General features: G+C 55.2%; 1 protein-coding gene across 7 annotated transcripts in view; it reads right to left on the bottom strand.

The window, feature by feature from the left end:
• Positions 1 to 321: 321 nt before the first annotated feature.
• Positions 322 to 14,435, bottom strand: part of PAK6 (p21 (RAC1) activated kinase 6) — a 37,397-nt gene continuing 23,283 nt past the window's right edge. For 6 of the 7 annotated variants that reach the window (XM_077880600.1, XM_077880596.1, XM_077880597.1 and 3 more), the window contains 8 exons: positions 12,704 to 12,912; positions 11,198 to 11,851; positions 4,908 to 5,405; positions 4,672 to 4,805; positions 4,193 to 4,319; positions 3,972 to 4,097; positions 3,336 to 3,470; positions 322 to 1,943 (listed from right to left, as the gene is read on the bottom strand). In XM_077880600.1, coding sequence (XP_077736726.1) covers positions 1,776 to 1,943; positions 3,336 to 3,470; positions 3,972 to 4,097; positions 4,193 to 4,319; positions 4,672 to 4,805; positions 4,908 to 5,405; positions 11,198 to 11,851; positions 12,704 to 12,907 — 2,046 coding nt within the window. In that variant the 5' untranslated portion in view covers positions 12,908 to 12,912 and the 3' untranslated portion in view covers positions 322 to 1,775. The remainder of the gene's footprint in view (positions 1,944 to 3,335; positions 3,471 to 3,971; positions 4,098 to 4,192; positions 4,320 to 4,671; positions 4,806 to 4,907; positions 5,406 to 11,197; positions 11,852 to 12,703; positions 12,913 to 14,435) is intronic. The other variant, XM_077880602.1, reaches the window with a different exon arrangement.

Raw genomic sequence — 14,435 nt, 5'->3', positions numbered from 1 at the left:
GTGGTCATCAGCCTGGGTGGCTGCCCCCAGAGCCCCGGTGGTACCAGCAAGCATAGCACATGGCCCTGCCTTTCCTGGCTGGGTTCTTCTCCCCTGGGAAGGAGAGCTCTGGCTCTTTCTCAGCTCTCTCAGTCCCAAGGGCCTTTCACTTCCTGTTTCCCTCCTTATCTGCCCTCCTGGGCCCACATGCCACCAGGGAGTTGGTTTTTTTGTGGACTTGAGTGACTGCTGGGGGTTGGGGGGTCACACCAGACACCCCCACTACAGGGCATCCAGCTTGAAGATGGCCTGGCTCCATTCTCAGAGACAACAGCCCAGAGGTTTTGAACACTCAGTTTAATTTAAAACAGGCACAAGTGCAAACAATTCACAAAAGTTTCTAGGGAAGATGCTTTTGTTTTTAAAACTCTGACCCTTTAAAAAAGTCCTTGCAATTTTTTTTTTTTTTTTTGGCCCCAAAGCAGGCCACTAGGGAGCAGAGGAATCTAAAAATATTATCTAGATAGGGTCCTGACACCTGGAGTTCTTCCCTGGATTCCCTGACTGGCAACATCCCTGAAGGTGGGGAGGGAAGGGGACAAGGACACGGGGGTCTGAAGAGGCAGCTAGGGCAGATGGTTTGCACGAAGGAAGGGCCCATTTCTTGACAGGATGGGACTCCAGGAGGTGGTTCACCTCCCCCAGACCAAGAGTTTGAAAAGAACCAGTCCTCAATGACCTGGCTACTGAGATGAAGCTTACAGATAAAACAAAGTTTGTCCCTCACCATTCCTGTCTCTGGCCCTCAGACTCAACACTACAGGAGAAACCTGGAAATCTGCCAAGGCCCTGGGATACATTAGACTCAATGCAGATCTCCTCTCGGGTCAGGTAGAGACAAGGGACTCAGGAGGTGCGAAGCCAGGCCAAGAAAGCAGGTCCCTTCGGAGGAGAACTTAGTGGCAGAAAGGATGGGAAAGCCTTACTGAAGCTGGCTGTGGGTGACCTGGAGGGAGCCAGGCTATCGGGGTGACCATCCTCCACTTACACTCTCACACACGCACGCACGCACGCACACACACATGATGGTCTCTTCATCCTATAAAGTGAGACCACATTTACCACCAGCTCTGTTCTTCCTCTTACACCCAGAAAAATGCTCCTCCTCCTTCCCTGGCCCGCGATCAGGCTGTTCACAGTTCAGGGCGGGCTATGCAGGGACAGTGAGTCAGTGCAGGTGGGCTGGGAAATAGGTGCAGGTCGGACTGTACCTTCAGGAAGTCAGACACGAGGGAGGAAGACAGCTTCAGGCAATAGAAGCCTTCCCTGTGGCCCTCTCAAGACCCCAGGGTTTAGAGTTGGAACTGAGAACAGCAAGTATCCTGGTGAAGACAGGCAGTCTACCCTCTTGGGTGGCCTGGGATGCTAGTGTACAACAACCTTAAAAAAAAAAAACTGCAGCAGCCTTTTCTGCTGTGTTGGCCACGGTGGCCAGGAGTGCTGGTCTTCACGTTTCTTAGAAATATCCCTGTGCAAATAACAAAGGGTCATCCTGTAGAAGGGGTCTCCATCATCCCAAAGGCAACTGGGCACCCTCTTGGGAGGGAGAGAGACCAAGGGGCAGGTCCGGCCTGGCCCAGTGGGCTGAAGGGCAGGAGGGGGTGGGTGGGGTTTCACATTCAATCTTTGGAGAGAATACTGAGAGAATGAGGCAGGTAGGCCCTGCCGGCAGGCTGGCTGCCCAGTGTCTCCTGCTTGTGGGCATAGGTGGCGGGTGCAGCCCTCTGGGGGTGGGCTCAGCAGGTGGAGGTCTGCTTGCGGTAGAGCTGGATCAGGGGCACCAGGCACTCGGGCAGCCCCGTCTGCAGCAGGAAAGGGTGGTCCAAGAGCTCCTGAGCCGTGGCTCTCTCCTGGGGGTCCCGCACCAGCATCCGTTCCAGGAAGTCTCGGAGCACTGGGGAGACCTGCGGAGACAGAGCAGCACTGAGAGGAAGCCATGGCGTGCAAGTCACTTTTGGGGTGATTTGTCTGCCTGGCCCCACCATCACGTGGAAGTCTTGAGTTCTCTTGTTTCTTACTTCCCTGCAGCTCCCAGGCTCAGTACTTTTTGGATTATCAGGTAGGTGAAGAGACTTGGCATCAGTCTGGGGAAAAGTGGCTAGTTCGCCCCTTGGGGGTGCTGCTGAGGGGTGGAAGTAAGATTCCCGGCTCCTGGGGAGCCCATCCTTCACCCCGCTGCTCAAGGCTCTGGGCCTTTAGGCTCTGTGGCTCTGTGGCTCTGTGGAAGGGGCATGGGACTGGTACTAGTGATCCAGTCCTGGGTATAGCCCTCATCTTCGACAAATTGCAATTTTCTCTAGACCTCCGTTTTCTTAGCTGCCCAGTGGGTCAGTTGATGATAAAATATGCTTGCCCTGTCTTTAGTGAAGATAAAGAAGAGGTCAGGGATGAAGTATTTTGAAAAATAGAAAAGAAGAGAGTGGGAGGGACCTGATGAGGAGGTAACTTTCTTTAATGTTCTAAGCTGTAGAGTCTCTAAATCAAAAGCTTATCTTGGTTCATTTTGAGCCAATATCTTGGGATAAAGCTAAGTCTGGGGCTTTCCAAAAGGCTACATCCTCTGGGGAATTAGCCAGTTGGAAATCTCCCCTATGTGTTAATCCTGGGGCTGGCAGTGCAAGCCCCAAGGACCAGTTGTCTCAGAAGGTGTTTCCTGACTGTTCTCCCATCCAGCTGTGTTGGAACCACAGAACCATTTTATCGTTTAGGGACTGGGTTTCCAGCTTCTGGGACATTTCTCACTCTGGCCACCAGATGGCAGTGCCATCCCCCCCCACCCCGCCCTGACCTGGCCACCAGCAGGGGGTGTCCCCTGGTAAGGTCTATATGGGTTTGGGTGGATTTGGCGGAAAAGGGTTAAGAGTGCATGTGTGTATACACACACACACACACAAACACGCACACACTGGTTTTAAGGGAAAACCTGTGGCTCACATGTGGTCAGGTTGTGCTGTGGCCGACTGGCACTATGCCACGGTATGGCTCCCTTAACAGAGGGAATGGAAGATTCCTGCACAATTAGCTTCTCTAGATTCCTCCCCAGAAGTCAGGGATTCCTGACAGCCTTGCTTTCCCTTCTCTCAGGCTCCTGTCAGTTGTCTGCAAGTGGAAATTGGTCTGAGTGGACACAGGAGCCTGGGTGTAGATGTAGCTTCTCAGCCAAGTGCAGGTTTTGTGCGGAGAAAGGGGAGCCTTTCTGGGAGCCTTTGACTTCTGTGGAAGGGAGGGAGTGGGCCTGGGAGCTTCGGTCCTCAAAGCCTCAGGAAGAAGGGGGTCCACCTTGTGCACTGACTAACCTTGTGAGAGTTTTTCAGCCTGGGTGGGGGGCTGTCCCGGAGCCTCTTCATGGCCTGAACTGGGGAGTCGCTGAAGTAGGGTGGCTCCCCGTCCACCATCTCGATCACCATGATGCCCAGAGACCAGATATCCACCTGTAGGAAGAGACTGTCCCTGATGCCACTGGCCAGAGTATGGCCCCTTGGTGGCAGTGTGTTGCAGGGGGATGGGAGCAGTTGGTCCCAGCTGTCACTGGTGAGTTGGCCTCCCCTGACCACCTGCCTTGTGATCAAGGCACTTCCTACAGGAATTCCTGTACTTCCTACAGGAATGCCCACTGACTGCAGGGACATAGCTGTCAGCCATTCCCTGGGAATGGCTGTCACACAGGGCCATACCCAAGGTGGCCATACCCCACCTTGCCTGTGAGCTGCAGGTGGGGGATTTTGGGGAATGGTTTGTGGCAGCAAAGTCACAAGCTAGGGCAGACCCATCCAAGAGTGGGCAGGGCACAATGGGAAGTGGGGGTAGGGTGTCGATTAAGTGGGTATCTGAAAAATCAGGATTATTTCAGGGAAGGGGGGAGGTCACAGGAGATGAATGTTTCTGAGAGGAACTTCTCCAAACAGGAGCTCTGGGATGGAAGGACCAGTTACCTCAGTCGCATACAGAGACCTGGAGATCACCTCAGGAGCCATCCAGTAGGGGGTTCCTACCAGGGACTTCCTCTTAGGGACATCTTTGCTGATCTGAGCACAGAATCCAAAGTCCGAGAGTTTCACCTGCGGTTGAGATGAGGGTGGGGAACAAGGAGTGGTGAGCTAGGAGCAGGAGCAGGAGCTAAGCCAGGAGCACAGGAGCAGGGGGAGGGACCTACCCTGCCATCGAGGGTCAGGAGGATGGAGTCACTCTTAATGTCCCGGTGGATGACACCCTGGGCATGCAGGTACGCCAGGGCCTGCAGCACAGCCTCACACACGGTGGCGATCTGCTCCTCGTTCAGCCTAGACAGGGAAGGCCGGGCCACAGACAGAAGAAAATGTTAGCTTTGGCAGGGCTGCAAGGTAGCTGGGCTAGGCAGATTAGGTGTCCCTGGTCCTGGGCTCTGCAGCTCCTGGGCAGCATGTGCAGGGTCCCGTCAGGCCAGAGTCTTAGTGGAAATGGGCCTGAACCTAGGATGGAGAGCCCATCCCACTCCTCTGAACCTCCTGGGCCTGCTAACCCGAATGGACAGGGCGTGCTCGCAATGATGTGACAAGCAACCCAAGTTTTCTTGGCCTGAGGCTGCCCAATCCCCCTGCCAGGACAGCGATGGGGACAGCCAGCTCTCAGAGCCCAGCCCTCCCAGCTGCCCACCTGACTTGGGAGACGATGTCAGTAAGGGCCCCGCCTTGCAGGAACTCCATAAGCACCCACAGCTCCTCGCCCACCAGGTAGCTCTTGTACATCTCCACCACGTTGAGGTGCTGGTAGTCTCGCATGATCACCACCTGGGGGGCAGACGGGGGTGCCTGAGTGCTGGGTACAGTCCACCACCCTGTTCCCAGATGCTCATCCTAAGCACCCCATCACGTCCTGCTCTCCTCTCCCACCTCGTTAAAGAGCAGCTCCCTGCGCTGCTGCTTCCTGAGGTCCATCATCTTGACGGCCACCTGGCGGCCTGAGTGCTTCTCTCGGGCCAGGCAGACGATGCCTGTGGAGCCCTCACCAATCTTCACATAGCTGTCCAGCAGCATCCGAGGGTCACCTTGGTCCACCACCATCCTGAGTGCAGCCTTGAACTGCTCGTGTGTCACAACACCTGTGTCCTCGCCAGCCAGGGCACCCTTGGCCACCGCGGGGTCCTGGGGCAGGTACAGGTTGCTGGTGCTGATCTGGGCTTGCCTGGTGCGTGGGGAGCCCGCAGGGGAAGACCGGCCTGGGGGTGGGCCAGCCACTGGGACTGTGCGGAGGGACTTCTGGGGGCTGCTGGTATCCTGGCTGGTCAGAGGGCTGAAGGTCCCCATGGGTTGGTCTGAGGGCAAGGACTGGGCCTTGGCCACCAGGCTTGGTGGAGGGTCTTTCTGCTGTGGTCGGAAAGAGGAGTTAGGCTACAGGGAGGAAAAAACAGACAAGGGTTTGGCTGTGGGAGCATTTAGAGCGACCTTTACAGAAGCAGGGGGTGACCTCTGGACAGGGGCAGGTCTAGCAGGGCGTCAGACCAAATAGGGGAGGTGCTATGGGCAAGGATTTTCAAGTGGAGCCGAAGCCAAAGTTCCTTCTCAGAAACCCAGCCCCCAGTGTTCCCAGGTGAGCAGTCCAAACAGCAGCTCTTTACATCCACTGCAGAAAGCTGCAGAAAGCAGAGTCCCTGGGGTGTCCTCTGCTGGGTATTTCTTCCTGGGTAATTGACAGCCAGACCCCAGGGAGGCCACCGAGAGGCTGTCTTCCCTCTGTACTGCCAGGCTGTGTGGGGAATCTGGGTCAGAGGCATTCTTCATCCCTGGGGTGCTCTCACCCGAGGCCCCACGTGGGTGGAAGGGGCCCTGGGCAGTGGGGCATCTCTGACTGACTCACAGCACAGGGCAGGAAAGCCACAGCGAGGGGTCTGATAGCCTGCTTGTGCTTGACAAGTAGGGAGTCATCGAGTCTCTGCTGTGAGGGTATGTCCCCAACAGAGGACCACAGAGCCATGTTACCATCTGGGGGTCCTTAGGTATATTGCCTGGGCTGGGGACCTGGTGCCAGAGAGATCTCAAATTAGGAGGGTAGCTCCAGCCTAACCCAAGCCCTGGGGCCAGGGTTAGGGAGGTTTCCTAGGGGCTCCCCAGAGCAGCCTCTCTACTTATTCCCAATCCTGGCTGATGACCCCTACGTAGAAGGGAAGGCAGTGGGCTATCCTTATGGCCTCTTGCAGGAGGGGAAGGGAAGGTGGAAGGAGTGGCAGATTGGGCCTCAGTGAGCCCACACCCAGCCCTGGAAGCCTCTGAGGCTCCTTGCCTTTCAGGGTCCCAGCCCTCCTGCCAGCCCAGAAGGAAAGGGTTCTACCCTTGGGGACCTTCTCTCTGAGGAACTGGCCATGTGCAAGTGCAATGTAATTCTTCCCAGGGATTGTATGATTTTAAAAGGGGCACCTGGAAAAGGCCATAAGTAACCTAATGAAGGACACTTGAGGGGCTGCGGAGAACTTCTCAGAACATCTCAGGACCCATCATATGGCAGCTGTCCAGTTGCCCACGGGGTCCTGGTGCAGATCCCCAAAACTGCATCAACCCCCAAGAAATCTCAAGCACTCAGCTTGGGCTGAGGGACCCCAAGTCTGGGCCCTGGACCCTACCAGGCTCAGCAGAGACTTGCCAACCTCTTCGGCACCCTCTCCCCAGGCTTTGGGGTATGCACCCCAGCTTACTCAGTGACGGATCTTGCCTAGAGGGGAGCTCCAAGTGCCCCTGACAGCAGAGAGCTAAGCCATGGCAGACTCTGCACCCCACCCCCTCACCCCCCGCCTGCCCACCCTGCAGTGTGCACCAGCCTCTGGCAGGCTATGCCTGGCTCTGGCTCAGCCTTCACAGGGAAGGAGCCAGGGAAGCCTCCCAGCACCACCGCAATTATTGCATCCTGCCTGGTGAGCACATCTGGACAGTAAACAGACCCTCCCATGTCTTCACCAGCCCTGACCCTCACCCATGTTTCCCCACTATGAAGTGGAGCGGCGGGATCTCTGGACTGGGTGCGGTCACAACCTAGGTTCCGGCCCTGCTCAGCTCTGACCAGCCATGAACTGTGGGCAACTCACCCTCTCTGAGCCCATCTCCTCTCTAAGTGCACAGTGATCTGGGGAGCTGGATAAAATGCAGATTCCTGCTTTGGCTGAGTCCCTAGAGCAGTGACTTTGCATTTTAACAAGCCCCTGGGCTTGGCTGTAGGAGGACTGTGGGCCACATTGGGAGCAGCTCTGGACAAATGGCTTCAGGGAGGCTGTGGCTGGGGGTGGAGGGAGCAGGGCCACCACTGAGACTGGGAGGCCACTCCCAGGAGCAGAGGCTTTGCAAGACGCCACCTGCCAGAGTCCACTTCCTCTGTCACACAATCAGCAATCGCCAAGGCAGCCCCCAAGGCCCTGGAAAAATATGCCTGCTGGTCCGCAAGGCATGGCCTGCAGAAAACATGCTCTCTGTGCATCCAGGTGGGGCTGGACAGAACCTGGGGGCCTAGAAGCACCTAGAGCCGCTCTTGAGGTTGCTCTAATGACCCCTCGACCTTTCTCCTCCTGGATTTCTAAGGCAGACCATAAAATGATTCTCTTCCCCTCCTGGCCTCCTATACAGGCTGGCTCTGCTCCATGGTTGAGCTGGCATGTGTGGCAGGGGAGGCGAGGACAGGCCATGCGGAGGGGCCAAGGAGGAATTTGCTCCCCCTCCACTGGTAAGGCCCCTGTGGAGACTGCAGCAGGTGCTGGCTGAGCTCAGGGACCAAGGGCCCAGTCGGTGGGTGAGCAGGTGGGTGGCAAAGGGCAGGGATCCAGCCGAGAGCCCAGCTCCAGTGTGGCCTGGGATGTGGGATCCCAGGGCAGTGGGCCTGGGCTTGGTCTTCTCCTTAGCAGGTTCAGGTCCTGAGCGTCCCGTTGGCCTTGCCACCTGTCTCCACAAGAAGGGAGCTTTCACTTACTGTCGCCACGAGAAAGGACCAGAGGAACCATCTTAAGCCATACCAAGACAGAGAAAGGGGAACAAGAGATGGAATTGTTATGGGCTCTGGAGTTCCTTGTGTGATTGAGATGTCTTCTTGGGTGGGAAGCCACCAGAAGAGCCGTGCGTGGAGGTACAATGATGCCCCATTTTCCCTTCCTGGGCCATGGTGACAGGGCCAGGCTCTCCAGCTGTGGGCTTGGGCAGCTGTCATCTAAGTGCCTCAGAGGCAAAGGCCATGTCATAGTATTTTTAAAAAATCATAAAGCCATTTACTGAGGGTGTACCACTTTGACGAGGGCCTTAAATACATGATCTCATTTAATTCTCCTAACCTTTGGGTTGTTTTTATTCCCCGGGTGCTATTATTATCTGTATTTGTAGATAAGGAAACAGACTCAGAGAGGTTAAATAACTTGCCCAGAGTCATTAAGTGGTAAGGAGCAAGGCTGACTTCAGCTCTGGTCAGCCTGACCCCGCACCCCTGTGCTGTGGTCCTCCTGGAGCCCCTCGGCATGTAACAGAGTACAGGGTACACAGTAGGTGTTTAACCAAGGTTTGCTGATTGTTGGGGTCTTCTGATTTAGCCTTTCTGCCTCTAAGTGGAACCACTTCTGAACCCTCCAAATTCCTGTCTTAACTCTTTGGCCTCCCTACCCTCAGTCAGGGTCCGAGGTCTTTTGCTATTCAGCCAAAGTGAGTAACTAACTGCAGGTCTAAGCTTCCTGGGGCTGAGTACAAAAGCCCTAGAGCCGCACACCCTCCTAGTGCCTCTTGTGACAATTGGTGGCTTGACCTCCTGGGGTACCCATGCTCGGACAGCTGCTGTAGTTGCTGCTGAGCCAGCCCCTGGGATGTGCTGAGGTGCAGGCAGCTGGCTGCTGGTTTGGTCTGGTGGTTCCTGGAGCTGTGGGAGTGGAGTAGGAAGCTGGGTGCAGTGGTTCTCAACTGGGGCTGATTTTAAACCCCCAAGGGACATTTGGCAATGTCTGGGGAGCGGGGGTGGATTTTTGGTTGTCCCAGCTACTACTAGCATCTAGTGGGAAGAGGCCAGAGATGCTAAACATAGCCTACAAGGCACAGGACAGGCCCCACAACCAAGGATTATCTGATCCAAATGTCAATAGTGCAGGAGTTGAGAAGCCCTGGACCACAGCAGCTCACAGGAACTGTCAGCCCTGCCTTAGAGAGGCCTGGCTTGAAGGTATTAATCTAGAAATATATGCCCAAGATGCCGAGAAGGATATCACTCCCTTGGATTTGGAACTGTGGTATCTCCACGCCCCAGACGACTAGCACCTGCTTCCACTGGACACCCAGCTACGGTGGCCTACAGTAGATACTGGGTAAAGTACGCAGGATGGACCAACTGACAGAGGTTGCCTGGACAGCCTGTTCCCTGCCATGGGATGCTGGCAGGAGCTCAGGACCACTCAGGTCAGTGCCTAGTCCTATGTTGACACCTCCTTTTTCCAAATCCCCAAGGCTCTGCCACAGGATTCCCAAGAGGCCAGAGAGAGATCAAGTTCTAGTTCTTACCTCCTGGGCAGTATGCACTGTCCTGTTTCCACCTTTCTTTCCAAGGAAGTGTCTCTCCAGGAGCATGGCCTTCCAGAGACCTCTCAGCTCACAGACACAGCTGGCCACATCTCATTTGTTCAGTCCCCAACGCCCCACTCCACAGGGGAGCCCAGCCCATGTCCTTCATCCCAGTGAGTGCACAAACCCCAGAACCTTCTCTGGATGCCTTGGTCTGGCAGTGACTTAGAAAGGTCCAGGGTCCAGGCCACTCCCCAAACTCTCCACCCAATTTGAGGCTGGACCACACTCATGCACAGCTGATGGGGAGGAGCCAGGCTTGCTCTGAAAGACCTCCAGGGAGGGGAGCTCTGTCACACGTGTTACTGTCACCTGATGTTTCTTAGGTCTGATTTCCTACCCTCGCGCTGTAGCATAAGCTCATTTCTGCCTGCCCCTCAAGAAGGAGCTAGAGATGCCATGATCAGAAAGTTTTGGGGAGCAAGAGGCGGGAACCCTGAGGGCCCTTTCACTGCTTCCTTCCCTGACTCATTCTCAACACCTGGGGGTTGTCCTACCCTCTCTGAGTCTACCTTCTCATCTGCCAAATGAGAAAGGAATGGTGCTGTCACAGGGCATGTAAGAAACAAAAACATTCTCTGCCTGCCAAGAAATGTCACCATTAGAGCTCCCTTCACTGTTTCCTGTTTCACAAGAAAAATCTGTGCACTCGAGGCTGCCACACATGCCAAAAGTTGGCTTTCCTGCTACTCCCAGGCCCACGCATACTCAATTGTCTAGCTTTTCACATGGCACATGAACTCCAGAATAAATCATTGCAGAAATGTTAAACAAAGCAACCACTAAAGAAAAGGGGAGGTGGGGGGTGGGCGCCTGGGTGGCTCTGTCGGTTGAGTCCCTGACTCTTGATTTCAGCTCAGGTCACTGTCTCGGGGCCATGAAATCAAGCCCCACATTGGACTCTGAGCTCATCGAGGAGTCTGCTAAAGTTTCTTTGTCTCTTTCCCTCCTCTCCTTCCCACGCTTGCACTCTTTCTCAAATAAATAAATCTTAAAAAAAAAAAAAAAAAAAAAAGGCCAGGGGGTGGGGGGTTGGGGAGAAGGAGTAGGTAGGTAGGAAGGGAAAAATCCTCTTCTCTGGAGAAGGGGTTAGCATGAATGTTTCTGACGCCTTAGGGGTAAGCAGTCCAGGGAGCCACTGCTCAAACTCAGGAGAGCACTGGGGCAAGAGAGGGGTGGGGGCAGAAAGAAGCTCTGAGGAGAGGGAGGCCGAGCCCCCGCCCAGTACTGGAGCATCTATCTCTGCTGGGGCCTGGGTGGAGGTTGCTGGGCACCAGGACCAGGAGAAGGTCTGTGCTTACTGTTAAAAGTTGTCTGCTCCCCAGTGTGGTCCACCTAGACATACTCCAGAGGGCAGGAGTGTAAACAGGGGTGTACTGAAAGCCCTCGAGGCCCCACAGAAAACGGATGGCCTGCAACCTCTGACTGCCCCGTGCTATGCCTCTGGAAGACCAGCGCTCATCTGGTTCAGGGTAGAATCCTCAGCTGCAGCTGAGCTGGTTTCCTGATCATTCTGTTCCCTTGCGCTCTCCCTAGCCCCGGCCCTGTAAGTGGGGAAGGCCAGGCTCCCCGCCCTGCTGAGAAGGGCCCCAGAGGGTGGCCCCAGCCCAACCTACCTTGCTCTGGGAGGGAGGGCCTGGCTTGCTGCTGCTTGCAGGGGCCGTGGCAGGAGTAGACAGGAACATGCTTCGGAACAGCCTGCGCTTAAGGGTACTCTCCTGGGTCTTAGGGCTGGGGCTGCCCTCCCCACCCGGCCTGCCTGTTGCTGAGCCCACCAGGCAGGACTGCGGCCGGGCCTCCTCGGAACCATGCCTAGGAGCCTTGGTCCCACGCCTACTGGTGGCTGTGGGGGGTGAGGTGCCAGGTGGGGAGCTCTGTAGGCAGGCACCCAGCTGCAGGCAGCGCTGTGTGGCACCCTGGAACTCTGTGGGGCCTAGCGAATGTGCCTTGGTGGCCAGCCCATTGGGTAGGACCCTTGGGCTCTGTGGCTCTGGCCACGGCATCTGCCTGCGGCCTGCTGGTGTGCCCCCGTTGCAGCTGAGGTAGAGGCCATGGGGGTCAGTGTGCTCAGACTGGGGGCTCTGCAGGTACATGTCCGGGTCCGTGGCCCAGTGCTCATCCCCCAGCAGCCCCAGGGACTGTGCCCGCCGCCGGCTGGTGGGGCTGCGGCCACGCAGGGTGTTGGAGCTGATGACCGACAGCTTCTGGATGTCGTTGAGCAGCCCTGAGATGTAGCCATCCGTAGGCACCGAGCTGCCCCGCACCACTGTCTGTAGGGGAGAAAGAAGAGCTTGAGCGAGCAGCCTGCTCATGGCAGGGAGGGGAGGCCCCGGACCAGGTCAGAAAGCCTCTAGGGTGCCCTAGGGGAGGAACACCTGAGGACCTCGCTTGCTGTGTCATCCAGCTGTTCCTTAATTTTGCCCACAGCAGGTCAGGCCGGTGTGGGGGTGGGGTGGGCGTGCAGAGATACAAGGAGAAAGCCTGTTGTTATGGGGTTTGCAGTCTGGCAGGGCAGACGAGAGGTAAGCACGTCAAATGGTATGGGCAGCTGAACTTGAGGTTGCTGAGGGGGCACAGGGAGGTGGCCAGACCTCGCCTGGGGCCTGCTGTCATTCTCTAGCTCTGTCTGTGCTTAAGGGAGACGTACGGAGCTCCCGAGGAGGCAGCAAGTAGTCCAAGGCTCTCCTCCACATATCCTGGCTTCGTGGCCTTCAAACCCCAGCAGGCCTCTCACTCCAACCCCTCTTGGCCCACACAGCTAGCTCTAGTCTGGGAGCCCCAGCCCCATAGAGGCTGCGAGTCCAAATATTGCATAGGACGCCCTGATTAGCAAAGGATTATTTGTTGTTGCCTGAAATTCAAAGTTTACTGGGCATCCTGTAACTTTATTTGCTGAATCTGGCAAACCTACCAGCCTCCGGAGAGGGGCTCCCCAGGCTCCTCCACCCTGGAAATGGCATCACCACCCTGGGTGAGGCTCATTAGCGGGGAATGAAAACAGCCAGTTAATTGATAGCTGGTAATTGGGCGGTTCCTCCAGGTGCCTCTGTGGTTTTGCCAGGCTTGGTGTTCTGTGGGTGGGAGAGGCTCGGCCCAAGCCCTGCCGCCGCTGCCCGCCTCACCTTCATGGGTTGGAGCTGCACCCTCGTAATGCGAGAAGGGTCCACCACAGGCTTGGGGCGCCGCAGTGTGTCCAGGATGTTCTGCCATTGTGGGGGGAGGCCCACGAACTTGCCTTCTTTGGGGTCGAAGGAGGTATGGACGCGGTGCTGGAAGTTCTGCGGGGCTGAGATCTCCGGGCGTTTCTTCTTTTTCTTTCGGAACATGGTGCCTGTGTGGGGAGGGTCAGGCCGAGCTCCAGGGAGGGGCTTTGTGGGAGCATAGGTGGCTGCAGTGGGTGCTGCCCACCCCCCATCTCTGCGCAGGGCTCCCTCCCTCCAGCCCAGGGCTTCCCCTCACCTCTCATCCCTACTTCCTCAGGGAAGCAAAGTGGTCCCAGAAACAACAAAAAGGCCAGAAATAAGCCAACACAGACTATAAACAAGGAAAAGAGATGTCTGTCTTGTCTATGCCAAGTCTCCTGCCCAGCAGGCAGACCTGGGGGTGTGTTTTTATAGGATCCAAAGCCCATTACAAATACCATTCCACTGTCAGATAACTTAAAAAGGGGAAAGAGGGAAGCAAGCAGGCAAATTCGTTTTATGAAGCAAGTGTGACCTTGACAAAAATAAAGATAAAAATAGTAGAAGAAAAAGAAAATTTGAACCCGTCTCACTATGAACAAAAATGAAGATCCTAAACAAAACTAGTAAATGGAATCCAACAGCATGTTAAAGTTTTTGTTTAACTCAGGTTTGTCTCAGGATGGTTCAACAATAGAAAACCTGTTTCTGTGATAAACAACATTCATAAAAAGCCAACATGTTACTAGTCTGCAGTCTGGGACCGCGTATCACAGGACCAAGAACCCCCGAAAGGGCCCACTTGGTCACCAAGTGCTTTGCCCCAATTCTAGAAAGGTCCTGAGTCAAGGACACATCTGGTGTGGATGGGGACAGCTGTGTAGGGGTAAGTCTCCCCAAGGAAGAAAGCGCCTCCCCACTTTGGGCTCTTTTCCCTTGAATGTCAGAACTCTGTGCAAAACATCACCTGCAGCCAAACCTCTATCCCTGCCCTTGCTAATCTGGACTTTGCCTAAGGCCCTGTGAGCAATGTCAACAGCTACCAGTGACATGGGCATGCAGATTTGAGATGGGGGGGCGGGGCTGGAAACCCTGGTGGCGGACTCCAGCTTGCCTTCGGGGAGTCCTGGGCCAGGACCACATACATGTTGATGGAAGACCGGTTGGGAGTGCTCACTTGAATGCTTTTGTAACGGAAGCAGCTCAAAACAGCTCCATGGTTTTTTTGGATTTTGTTTTTAATTTTTTTTCTTTATCATGGTAAATACACTCAATGGGCTCTAATGTCACCAGGAAAGGTCACTTCTAGGTTTCAAGAAACAGGTATGTTTCTTGAACTGAATGCTTGGATCCTCCATCTATCCAAAGTTTTGGTGGTGTGGTGCTGTTTTCTTTTTGTTGTTTATTTATTTGAGAGAGAGAGAGAAAGAATGTGAGCAAGGAGGGGCAGAGGGAAAAGGAGAGAGAAAATCTGAAGCAGGCTTCACATTCAACACAAAGCCTGACTCGGGGCTTGATCTCAGGATTCTGAGATCATGGCCTGAGCTGAAATCAAGAGTCAGAAGTTGAACTAGCTGAGCCACCCAGGCACCCCTGCTTTCTTGTTTTGTTTTGTTTTTGTTTGTAGTAAATACAAGTTCTTGTACATAAACTACCAGAACAAAACCCCAAT

The sequence above is a fragment of the Canis aureus genome, chromosome 32 (assembly GCF_053574225.1).
Source record: "Canis aureus isolate CA01 chromosome 32, VMU_Caureus_v.1.0, whole genome shotgun sequence".
Classification (NCBI taxonomy): Eukaryota; Metazoa; Chordata; class Mammalia; order Carnivora; family Canidae; genus Canis; species Canis aureus.
The sequence above is the reverse complement of the archived record's forward strand: the minus strand, read 5'-3'. Positions and strand labels throughout refer to the sequence as shown.